Genomic DNA, 13,332 nt, shown 5'->3' with positions numbered 1-13,332 from the left:
CCTGTCAACCAAGAGAAGAACACTATTTATTCCCAAAACATTAGTTACAGGAAGAATTTACCTTTAGAATATCAACCAACGCCTAAAAGAAGGTAAACACCGATCCTAAGAAGAAGCCGGCTCCATCTCTACCAGGCACCTATAAAAATGTACCTAAACCAATCACAAATCATCTTTACCCGAAAACCCACTGTTTTGAGGCGAGCCTATGTTGAAGAGAGAAGACACTGCCTTTCAAAAATCAGCTCAGAAGCCAAACACTGAGAGCAGCCTACACCGTGAGTAAGTCAGCTTAACCAAGCACATAAKACGTTCACAAGTCTCAAACCATCTTTACCTGGAAAACCACATTGGTGAAAGGACTGGACACTTTAGAGAAGAGGCTTGTCCATGTGTTGGTTCCGTGTGGTGTGGATGCTGAGAGGTAAGACAAGGATGAGTGTGAAGAGAGCATCGATGGCAYGCGGGTCGATGAGGTGCCATCCAGCTTATATGTAAACAAAGTGCCATACCCATGCTACGACCAGCCTGGCACAGAGGGGGGTGGGCACTGGGGAGCACCACACTCTCTCCTTTACTCCTACTGCTCCTCTCCAGTCTGCAGGTAAGATGGTGAGCCGCGCGCACACACACACACACACGCACACACACACACACACATTAATATTAAGATCACTTTATTTGTCAGCACAAAGTCCAACCAAAATCTGCTTTATCCCAACGCCCCCGAAAGACACACATACAGGTTAAGTGACTTGATCAAGGTACAACGGCATCTAGGACTTGATAATAGCAACCCTCCGGTTGCCAGCTGACTTCCCACCAGATTTTTTCCTGTCAGACCCGGGACTCAAACTGGCTGGCAACTCTCCGGTTGCTGGTTCGTCTCTCTAAAACGCTTGGGTACCTGCCGCCCATATGCACACACATACACACACAAGCAGGGCACACACATGTGCATGTACTAATCTGAATTCAATTTCTCCAGAATATTGATTCTAAGCCAGTTTGGGAGCCATTTGATATTTCCTTTACAACTTTTCCTACTTGTTTCCTGTCAGGAGTGCCAGTAAAAAAGAAACATGTTTTTTTGTTGAGCATTTATTTGAACATCTATAGTACATATAGAATATTCAGTAAAATATGAAAAAACAAATATTCTGTTAAAAAAGTGAATTGAAGTAATCTCACAAATATTCCAACCTCACAACAGAGAAACATAATTTGCTCCAGATTCCAGTTCTCCTTTATCTGATTGAGAGGATGAGTTGCTACCGTTGAACTGTAAAACCATAATCTATCTCACTGACACAGTGAGATYATAAYCCCTGAATTTATGGTATGAAATCTTTYTTTTTTTTATGCGACTGGGATATGCAAGAACTTTGGAGTTGCTTAGCAACATGGCTATATGATAATGTACTGGGTTGCATGGCATGGCACACATGTGGCCGTYCATATCACTCCAGACATAAATATTATCACAAAATCTGCTGCAAAATGTACCAGAACAACCAGAAACGGACATACAGTATACAGCAAATAAAATACACCGACGCATTTCCAAAGTATGATTCTATCTTAGTAACTCCTAAAACTCTATACCTTCAGTATTACCTTGTGTACTTACTGTAAATACATCCCTTTACTCAATAGTAGCTACATACTATATGATAAACATGATCTCAGTAGAGATCTCTCAGATTTTATACCCAGGCCCTCAATTATATCAGCACTCTCTCCAAATATGTAACTGAGTTAAGCTCAGAATCCCTTAAGTGTCTCAGTGGAATTTAAAGTGTTTTCTCTTAAAGTAGAGGAGAGCCCCTGTACCTTCTTTTCACCCCAGATAGTAGAGAGAGGTTACACATTTCAGATAGATATACAGTATGTATCCCCATTGGAGTGTGAAGGCAAGGCAGGGAATGTTGGTCAGAGAAAGAGTACCGCACATAGAAATAGAATCCATTGGATGATATATCTACGGTACTGCACCTCACCTGTGGAATAACAGATTCTAAATGGGAAAACCTTGATTCTGTGTTTACTTTACAAAAAGAAGAGAAGGGTTGGTCTGTCACTAGAATAATTGAATTTATTATGTTTTGTCAATGTTTTATTTGTATAGAACATTGCCAAATCATGTGGTAAGATATCTTAAAGTATCTGCCCAGTTACCTTTCAAAGTTAATATTCTGTTAACTCATATCCAAATAAGGTTGTTGATACTCGTATTTGTGGCCAAAGCTTAAATTGGAGAAAAAAACACTTCAAAAACCCCACCTCAAACTTGTATCTCAAACAGACCATTTAAAAATTGCTTGCTATTTCCTCATAGAACATAATCTTGAGCTGGCCAATCAGCAGTCTAGAAGAGGGTGAGCTGGCCAATCAGCGGTCTACTTGCGCTAATCTTTTTTTCGACTYGTATACGCCCACACCATTAACCATTTTGTTGTTGGGGTATGCTCACACAATTGCAACACAGAAAAGCTGCTTTTCAACATATTTCATTAAAAAGATTTGTAAGGAAAATGAATAAGTCACATTTCATAGAAATCTGGAAACACTGGGCAGTCACTTTACATTTTGGACCAAGATCATGAATAGGCATAAGGTTGTATTTACACAGCCACCCTAAGAACGCAAATCAGATTTTCGTTATACTTCAGAAATTCTTTGGACTGTCCACTCAGTTTTACATGTGACCAAGATCAGATTTGCGCATTCGCATTGATGTAGCCTCTGAAGTAGCAAACAGATGTAATGCTCATTTCCCATCACTGCTACTGTAAATGTTGGGGTGGTTGTCATGGTAACAACAGGTCATGCGCAATAGTGTGCAATAATGATGCGTTCATAACCAGGTGGGAAGGTGGTATTTACCACATACAACTGGGAAAAATCCACTTGAATCCCCCTCGTAATTACTAGTTGGAAACTCGTCTATCATCCCTGAGCTCCAACTTGTCCCACATGCTGAGCTCTGACATCACCTACTAAGGAAATTACCTCGATAACAGCATTTTCTGCAGTTAGATGTAAAAACTAAACATTATTTCTAAAAATCTATTCTGTTTTTTGAACGCTATAATTGGTTTACAATCATGACGTCTGTACTTACCATTGGCCATTAGCCAATCAGCGTTTCTCAACGAGTTCAAAGCACATGATAGGATCCAACTGGTATTTACAAATTKACAACTGTTAATGACCACCTTCCCACTTGGTTATGAACGCAGCATCAAACCACTTAAGAGCAAAAAAAATCTAATCTGAGGTCCAGACAGAGGTCGCATATGGAGGATCGGGTTTCTATCAGGATTCAGATTACACAGGAAGCCCAATTCTGATCTTTTGCTCAATCATTGGGTAAAAGATCAGAATTYCGCTGCCTGTGTAAACGCAGCCATATGGKGGTGGTACTGTATGAACTGGAAGTCAAAAGATTAGATTCCCTGTAGTTATTTTTGATGTTTACACATTAGGGAAAGACTAGATAGATATCAGATATGCAAATAATTGTCCAAAGATCATAATTGGGCTGCCTGTGTAAACGCAGCCTAACTGAGTTACTGCTGGTCAAATCTCCCATTTTGATTTCTCTTCTCAGAGTAAATGAAACAGGTGCATTTACTTCTATTAGTTTAGACCACATGACATTAGGGTCTCGATTCAATCTGTATCGCCGAAGTTCAGCGCTATAGCACYATTTAAAATTTAAGACAATGTTCCTGCGTCTGCGGAAACTGCATTCAAGGTTAGCCTTGCATATGTCGGCTCAATCGGAAATTACCTTTACATTTCAATTGCACTACAGTGCTGAACTTCGACAATACGGATTGAATTGAGCCCTAGGCTTGTGAAATTGCCTACACAGACACCTAACAAAGATGGAGGTTGGGTAGTTAGATAGCTCAACAGGAATTCTACTCAAATACTGCCATCTTGTGGACTCTCACTAAAACCACATTCCCCTCAGTCTTCCTGGCACATTGTTGGGGGTGGTAAAAATGTATAGTTTATCATAAAATATTCCTCTCTTTATAACTGTCTTATTTCACATGAAAGGTGGTGGGCTCTGTGATTGATTTGATTTGATTAGGATCCCCCATTAACTGAKGCCACGAAGATGAAACTTGAAGAGTTGATCTCTAAACGGAATGAATATAGGGAGAACTGCACCAGGATTTTAGCAGAAAGCATCTTCTCAGAAACTGGTGAGCAGTTTGTTTTTGGCCCTGGCCAGTTGCATGTATCACTGTACCATTCTTCCGCTACAATGTGTATTGTCATTTAATTGCAGCCAGACTGTCAGGGCAGCAATTGATCTATATGGAAATTCATTTTCCGTTAAGCAATAGAACTTTATTATTGATGTACTTTTCTGTRTGTCTCTTACTCTTTACTTGTTTGTCCTTTCAGGAATCTACTGTAACGGGATGGTTGACGTGTTTGTGTGCTGGCCCCACTCAGCTCCCGGCAACGTGTCAGTGCCCTGTCCTTCCTACCTTCCCTGGATTACAACGGGTGAGTCTGGAGGCTTCATTCAGGGTAACTCAAWCCATCAAATGCAATTTGGATTCAGAACTAACCATTCCACCGAAACAGCCAACTGCTATTTTTTGGAGTGCATTAAYTCTAAACTGGACATAGGTGGTGAAGTCAGTCTTTTTGGATCTTAAAAAGGCCTTTGATACTGTGAATCATGAGGTCCTCCRWTCCGAACTATCCCCCGTTAATGTGTCCACTGAAGTTATTCGTTGGATGTATTCCTATCTGACAAACAGAAGTCAAAGGGTTTGTTTGGGGGACACTCAGTCGGACTCTCCTTACTATAACTTCAGGGTATGACAAGGGTCAATATTAGGCCCCCTTCTGTTTACCCTCTATGTAAATGATCTCCCACTTGTTTGCCCACAAGTTAACATGCAGATGTATGCAGACGATACAGTTCTGTAAGTACACAGAAAAATAGACAACTAGTTGTTAACAAGTTAACTGAAGCRATGGTACATYTTTCTAAATGTATGACTAATTCTTGCCTGCATTTAAAGACTGTTTCTATGTACTTCTCTAAGAAATCCATTGATTCTTCCCAACAAGCTGTTCTTGTTAATGAGGAGCGTCTGAAAGTTGTGTCTAATTTCAGGTATCTCGGCGTCATTTTGGACTCCAKCTTGACATTTAAGAAACATGTGAAGAAGGTGCTTAATAACACAGTCAAGTTTGGATTATCCAACTTTAGGTTTATAAAACTATATATGCATGCTATAATCTTCTCKCATTTGAGATATTGCCTCACATGCTGGTCACAGGCAGGAGCTACTYTTCTGAAACCAATCGAATCACTTGATAACAAACCAAACAGTTACCACCATTGTCATATAATTTACATACATCATTTATTTAGTCTGGATAGCTTRAAGCATGATGTAGAGCCTTGCAAGCCTTGTCTTTAAGATCCTGAATGGTCTTGTCTCTCCACCCCTATGCCGGCATATCATGCTCAAGGAAAGCACCTCCAGGATAACAAGGGCAGTAACTAGAGGYGATTGCGTTGTCCCTTTTCGACACAGTAAAATCGGCCCATCGGCCTTCTCTGTTAGAGCTACAATATACTGGAATGCAATGCACATGGACTTGAGAAGCTGCACTGACTATTGTATTTTTAAATMTAAAATTGAAAACATAGRTCAAATCTATCCAAACCTGTACACATGAGTTATCTGTGACTCCTCATATGTAAGACGACAGTTGATGATCGTGTTGTTGTTGTTAGAATGATATATTTTGTATTGTTTTAGTGAGTATTTATATAGTGGCTGTGAAAAGGCCCTTACATGCCCAGGTACTACAGGTGCAAATGATCTTTTGGCTAACCCCGGCACATTTACATGGATGTTTCATTATTGTAATATTGATGTTGATTTATGTGCATTGTCCCTTATGAATAAATAAATATCACACCTATCCATACATTCTACATCTATAACGTCATGTGATGGCACAACACAACATCATAACATTTCATACAGTACCACACACAATTAGAAGCGCAGTTAAACGTGCCTTCCAACATGGTTGGAGCATGAGCAAATCTCTCCATAACCGATCCAGTCATTCCTCTTCTCTTCCGGACCCAGATGACTCCAGGAGAGTGTACATGGAGTGTCTGTCCAATGGGTCCTGGCGACTCCAGGAGAATTCTACGGATGTCTGGCGGGAGAAGACWGAATGTGATGACCAAGACTTCTTTAAACCCGAGGTGAGGAAAAGGCTGTGAGAGGAAACAAAGTGGAGACTTGCCTTGCATTTGGAAAAGGCCTTGCAACTGAAACGTCAACAATAAACCATACCCCAGTTAAAGATTTCCCATTTGTATGTTATTAGGGATCCCCGTTAGCTGCTGCCAAGGTAGCAGCTACTTTTTCTGGGGTGCATACACATTAAGACACTTATATTACACATAAAACAAAAGATGAAACAGTGCATCATATAACACTGTCATACCACCACATATCCACAACACAAAATGTATGATACCACTATGATACCACTATACAACAATATTACAAGTGTGTGTAGAGTGCGTGTGCCAGCACCCGTGTGCGTGTGTCTGTACCTGTGTGTGTGTCTCTTCACAGTCCCTGCTGTTCCATAAGGTGTATTTCTTTCTGTTTTTAAATCTGAATCTACTGTTTGCATCAGTTACCTGATGTGGAATAGAGTTCCATGTAGTCATGGCTCTATGTAGTACTGTGCACCTCTCATAGTCTGTTCTGGACTTGTAGATTGTGAAGAGACCTCTGGTGGCATGTCATGTGGGGTATGCATGGGTGTCCGAGCTGTGTGCTAGTCGTTTAAACAGACAGTTCGGTGCATTCAGCTTTTCAACACCTCTTACAAAAACAAGTAGTGATGAAGTCAATCTCTCCTCCACTTTAAGCCATGCGAGATTGCCATGCATATCATTAATGTTAGCTCTATGTACAGCCACACTGCCCTGTTCTGAGCCAATTGCAATTGAACTAAGTCCCTCTTTGTGGCACCTGACCACACAACTGAACAGTAGTCTAGGTGCGACAAATCTAGGGCCTGTAGGAAGGATAGTTGTAAATCATGCAGCCCCTTGTATCACGATCGCAGATTTTAGAGAAAAAACTAATGTCGGTACATATAAGTGTCTAACATCGGCTGAAAGCTTAAATTCTTGTTAATATAACTGCACWGTCCAATTTACAGCAGCTATTACTGCGGGAAAAATGCCATGCTATTGTTTGAGGAGAGCCCTTAACAACAAAACACTTTTTTCACCGCAAATAGGTTTGATAAATTCACCTCTGAAGGTGAAATGTGTTCTTACATTCTGAAATCTTGCTCTGATGTATCATCCAAAGGGTCCCAGAGATAACATAAAGTGTTGTTTTGTTAGATAAAATCATTTTTCATATCCTAAAAAAATGCACGATCGATTTTGTATTTCCACTCGTTCAATTTGCAAAGAAAGGAATCTTTGAAAATCTAACCCTAAACATTGTTTCAACCAGTCAAATCACGTTCGTATGTATTCCTCAGAGATCCTAGAARGTAACCAGACTTCACTATATCATTAGGGGTGTAGTATATCCTATAGGACACCACATTTGGTCAGAGAGCGACCCCTTCATGGCATGCCGATGACGCGGGCGGTCTTCACTTGATCGACTCTTAACTTTGTCAAATAAGCACCAAACAAAGCTAGCTAGATAGCCAATGAGCTGGGCTTTACGGGAGTATCCAGAAACCCCGTATCTGTCGCAAAATGTAGCTGTTAACCTTGTGCGACAGCCAGCCTTTTCTTTTTGGACAAAAATTATARGAATATGGAGAGTTATGAAGTTATGAAAACTGGTTGTTTGCAAATGTTGAACTTATAATATGGCTACTAATACTGGAAAAGCTCAATCAAAGTCCACGTATACAGATTTGATGATATTCTTGCAGAAAAATGTAATATGAATGTAAACGTCTCCTTCACGATTTGCCCAAATGTACCTGGSTGACTTCACATTAAATGTCATGTAGTTTGCTCATACTTCAAGTTATTGAAAAAAAGGGGGCTATCCCTAAGAAGTTTTTAACTACTGTTGTATCAACATGTTTTGACCCTGAAAGTTTATAATCCAGGGTTTCACCAAGCTGTTTAGTCACATCAACTTGCTCAAATTCCACATAATTCATTACAATATTTAGTTGTGGTTTAGGGTTTAGTGAATGATTTGTCAAAAYATACAGTGCTTTTAGTTTTTGAAATATTTAGGACAAATAGGCTGACCACACTGCGCGCGAGRGTTACAAAATAAATGTATAAATCTATGTTATTCAATTATTGCACCCACACTGCTCGCGTGCGTCAACAAGTGTCTGCGTTGCCAAGGGCTAAAATAAAAKTGCTTTCTATTTCTGACGCAGATCGCGCTGCAAGTCCTGCCTCTCCCATCTCCTCATTGGTTTATAGAAGCGGGTATCCACGTGCAATCTCCTCATTGGTTATACCCACGTGGGTGATTGAAAGACGAACTGTGTTGCCGGTCGGTGTAGTAATATTATGAAAGTTTAGAAGCCAATCACCATATAAGTTCAAAGATGAAAAAGCCTGGAAGGACGAGAGATGACTAGAAACGATTCGGTTGACCGTTTTATGTGTGGATTAATTGTCGGAGTAGAGGACCTTGTGCATTTCAGGTAAAATAACAACTCAATGTTTATATCCCAGGACAAATTAGCTAGCAACAGCAAGCTAGCTAAATAGGACAAATTAGCTAGCAAGTGCAAGCTAACTAGCTAAATTGCCATACATGTTTAATGCTTTTTGTCCTGTTCCCAAATTAATGTAATTGGTTCAGAGTTTGTTTTGATATTTTAACCTGTGTGGTGTGATCGCGTTTGGTGTGGGGGGACAAAATAAGACGGTTTGGGTTCCGTGTAACTTATTCCTTGCCACCCATTCTGAAACTAACTGCAGCTCTTTGTGAAGTGTTGCTGTCATTTCAGTTGCTGTAGTAACTGATGTGTATAGTGTTGAGTCATCCGCATACATAGACACCCTGGCTTTACTCAAAGCCAGTGGCATGTCGTTAGTAAAGATTGAAAAAAGTAAGGGGCCTAAACAGCTGCCCWGGGGAATTCCTGGTTCTACCTGGATTATGTTGGAGAGGCTTCCATTAWAGAAAACTCCTTCAACTCCTTCAAGACTGTTGGAAAATCATTCCAGGTGAAGCTGGTTYAGAGAATGCCAAGATTGTTTAAAGCTGTCATCAAGGCAAAGTGTGGCTATTTGAAGAATCTCAAATATAAAATAGATTTTGATTTGTTTAACACTTTTTTGTTTACTACATGATTCCATAAGTGTTATTTCATAGTTTTGATATCTTCACTATTATTCTACAATGTAAAAAATAGTACAAATAAAGAAAAACCCTTGAATGAGTAGGTGTTCTAAAACGTTTGACCGGTAGTGTACATTATCAACCATTTAACAAGTTATCCAGAAACTTACTGTTAGCACTTGGTGGTCTATAGCGGCTTCCCACCACAATGGGATTTAGGTGAGGCAGATGAACCTGTAGCCATAWTACTTCAACAGTATTTAACATGAGATCCTCTCTAAGCTTTACAGGAATGTGGTTCTGAATAGTGTCTAAACGGCAACACATCTTTTGGCATTTCTGTATTTTCTGTAGATGTTATAACCATGTATTGCTTTCATTGTATCATCAAAGGTAATATCTAAGTGAATTTCAGAGGTTGAGGTCAATTGCCTCTTTTTCACTTATTTTTTTCCATGTCTGTGTCTTTCAGGAAGATGAGTGGTTTCGCCATGCAGCCCTGAGGGTCATCTCCATCGTTGGCTACTCTCTGTCCCTCTCCTCCCTCTCTCTGGCCACTCTGCTCATGGGCATTCTCAGGTTAGTGTCAAGGGGCCAGAGTGCAGGGGTCAGGGGGTTAGGCACATGTTAATGATGATTATGATGAATTCTACTATCGTAGGGCGATGACACAACTGCAAAGCAATGACATACTCCTTAGTCATGTAATTGATTCAAAACCCCTGGTCAGTGTTCAATGTCATTAATTGATAATAAAATATAAATGGATACCAGGGGAAGCAGAATAACAAGATTACAGATTATGTTATTGATCACTATAAACCACAATGGATTGTCTATGTACTGAGCATTCATCTTAGTCGCATAATCACAAAATCAATTTCCACACMAAATAGTCAGTGGTGGGTTTGAGTCAATGCCAACATCTGTCTCTTCCAGGAAGCTCCACTGTACGAGGAACTACATCCACATGAATCTGTTTGTGTCCTTCATGTTGAGAGCCATAGCCGTCTTCATAAAGGAGATCGTGTTACATGTCATGTACACCAAGCTACCCAGTGACGACCAAGGGTGGAACTCATACTCCAACTCAGTGGTARTCATGTCCTGTAGAGTTTGTTAAAAAAATCTATAAAAACATTACATTTTCAACCATGCTGGCCTTCAGAATACTTARTTCTTATGATAGAAGAAATCTCGGGCACCCAGAACCAAATCTCAGGTGTGCTCTTACGTTAACGTCTGTCACAAGAGACTATGACGTAAAATACATTTATTCAACAAGGATAAGGCACTGTAATATATCATCTAATATCTCCTCTTCCTGTAGATAACGGTGGTATGTAAGGCCTCCCGGGTGTCCATGGAGTATTTTGTAGCCTGTAACTACTTCTGGCTCCTGGTAGAAGCAATCTTCCTCCAGACCCTCCTCTTCACCYACGTCCTCACCAAGAGACGGCTGCTCAAGAGATACATGCTCATTGGCTGGGGTATGGTTCTAAATGTTWATAAGATACATGTTAATTGGCTGAGGTAAGGCGCTAATGTTTAAAAGACACATTCTGATTGGTTGGGGTAAGGCTCTAATGTTTGAAAGGCACATGTTCATTGGATAGGGTAAGGCTCTAATGAAGATAGAGCTCATGGCAACAAAATACTTTTGCTCTCGCTAAAGGTACTCCATTCGTGTTTGTGGTGCCATGGGCAGTGAGCAAAGTTTTATATGAAAATAAAGGGTAAGTATTTGGGGAGAATTTCCACCACTCATTTCAAGACATATTTCTGTCTGTTCGCATAAAGTAATCAATCAGTACTGATCTGTGTAAATACCCAATAGTCGATGATACAAGCTGATGCTGTAGGCCCAAATCTCGCTTGAATCTCTCCTGTCCTAAGGTGCTGGAACAATGAGAATAGATGGATCTGGTGGATAATAAGGGGACCCATCACTTTATCTGTGTTGGTGAGTAGCAACCTACAATATATAATCTATAGCAACCTCCTGTATCACCACTCAAATAATGCTCCACTGATATCTAAGAACGTGACACAACYATAAATCGTCTATCAAACCATATGACTCTACAGTGTACGCCAAAYGTGCACAAGACTGACARACTGGGGGCATCAGCTCTTGTGAGATTTCCTGTGATTTTTCACTGATTTCACACCGATTTTGGGATGTTTAAGATCAATAGTTCACAGACCATGTGACATAGACGTCAGCCAGAGCAGCGGGTGTCAGAAGCAGTCACAAGCATGTCATATAGGGCAGAATGGTTAGGGTGCACTGATCCCAATAAGATAGTGTTTCTCCTCTTAAAGACACAGTTTACTTTTTACACACCAGCCTAAAAACATAAGCATCTCCTACTGTTTTACAGAAAAAAAATATATTTGATTTGTGTTGCAGGTCATTTTCTACATATTCATCAAAATACTAATGTTGCTGCTCTCAAAGTTAAAGGCAGACCAAGTGAAATTCACAGACTACCGATACAGGTAGGCTACGGTCACTCTAAAGGTTTACTCTGATCTGTGACAGTAGTAGCCAGCACCCTCAAGCAACTATTTTATTTGAACCCCAATACAGTCTGAATGCCAAAACTCCTTTCCTTTTCTCTGTTAGCTTGGCCAGGGCTACGATAGTCCTGATCCCTCTACTGGGGATCCACGAGGTAGTTTTCACAATACTGATAGACGAGAGTGTGGAGGGAAGCAGCCGCTATGCCAGGAACTTCATTAACCTCACCCTCAGCTCCTTCCAGGTAAGAACTGATAACAAAATGGCCACCTTCCAAAAGACCATAACAAATGTTTAATTGTTCCTGTTGAGTAAAGATAGGAAAACATCCTGATCCCATTAAGAACTGCATTTAGAGGGAAAGAATGTGTCTTGATAATACATGCAAATGGTCCGGTAGAGTTTGTTACCTTGAATACAATCATTATGAGTAATACCTCTCTCTCAGGGATTCTTGGTTTCTGTGCTGTACTGCTTCGCCAACGTAGAGGTAACTATCCACAAACTAGCAGTTCAATTTACTGTAGCCTAAGTGTTAGCGTAACAAATCGTTCTAATCGTAATAGGAAAAAAAAGAAAAAAAAGAAAAAAAACTCAAATAAAAATCTGTTATCTCCAGGTCCAGACGGAGCTGAAAAAGCGATGGCAGCTCTTCCTGTTCACAAACCACTTCCAGGTCATGCCCTGCATCGACTTCCGGGGCGAACCCCTCAAACATCTGTGGAAGTGCTCTAGAGGCCGACGCCCCCATGGCTCCCAGCAGAGCGAATCATACGAGGAGGGGGGTGGGCCTGCCACACACTCCCACTTGCTGCAGGTGGCCTTGCAGGGGCAAGGAGGGCGACGAGAGGTGGAAGGAGGGGAGGTGGCAGGGTGGCGAGATAGGGAGAGAGACACGGGAGGATTGGAGTTCCARACCAGGAAGAGCCTGTCAAGTAGCGATGGAGAGATGACGCTGGGAGAGACCATGGAGGAGATACTGGAGGAGAGCGAGTTCTGACCTCCTCCATCTTGTGGACACTCCTTGTCAGGATTGGTTAGGTTACCTGTCCAAAATTGTAATCAGTAATGTAACTTTTGGATTACCCAAACTCAGTAACATAATCTGATTACTTTCAGTTACTTTTGGATTACTTTCCCCAGAAGAGGCATTAGAAGAAGACAAAAAGCATCCATCAAACACATTTGGTGTGTCATCATAGTGGTCTCTGATTTGTGGGCAGCCACACTCAGGTGGAACGAACATAAACTTGCGCCTTTTTTCAATGCTGAATTGATTGTCATTGAGAAAACCGAAACAAACATAGTTTCTGAATTTAAAAGTAATTCAAGAAGTAGTCATCTAGTTTCTCAAAAGTATCTGTAATCTMATTACAATATTTTAGCTGTTTTTTTGTAATCAGTTACTCCCAAACCCTGCCACCTCCCTTTCTGGAC

General features: G+C 40.7%; 1 protein-coding gene across 1 annotated transcript; it reads left to right on the top strand.

Annotated features, from left to right (window-relative positions):
- The first annotated feature begins 414 nt into the window (after positions 1 to 414).
- On the top strand, positions 415 to 12,993 carry LOC111967864 (glucagon-like peptide 2 receptor). Its single transcript, XM_023993281.2, has 13 exons — positions 415 to 604; positions 4,106 to 4,220; positions 4,426 to 4,530; positions 6,147 to 6,268; positions 9,844 to 9,950; positions 10,311 to 10,467; positions 10,702 to 10,861; positions 11,047 to 11,107; positions 11,268 to 11,334; positions 11,785 to 11,873; positions 12,001 to 12,139; positions 12,344 to 12,385; positions 12,515 to 12,993. The coding sequence occupies exons 1-13, from the start codon at positions 515 to 517 to the stop codon at positions 12,893 to 12,895; spliced, it is 1,635 nt and encodes a 544-aa protein (XP_023849049.1). The 5' UTR covers positions 415 to 514; the 3' UTR covers positions 12,896 to 12,993.
- The last annotated feature ends 339 nt before the right edge of the window (positions 12,994 to 13,332 follow it).

The sequence above is a fragment of the Salvelinus sp. IW2-2015 genome, linkage group LG8 (assembly GCF_002910315.2).
Source record: "Salvelinus sp. IW2-2015 linkage group LG8, ASM291031v2, whole genome shotgun sequence".
NCBI classification, from domain to species: Eukaryota; Metazoa; Chordata; class Actinopteri; order Salmoniformes; family Salmonidae; genus Salvelinus; species Salvelinus sp. IW2-2015.
Note: the sequence above shows the minus strand (reverse complement) of the source record. Positions and strands in the feature narration are given on the sequence as shown.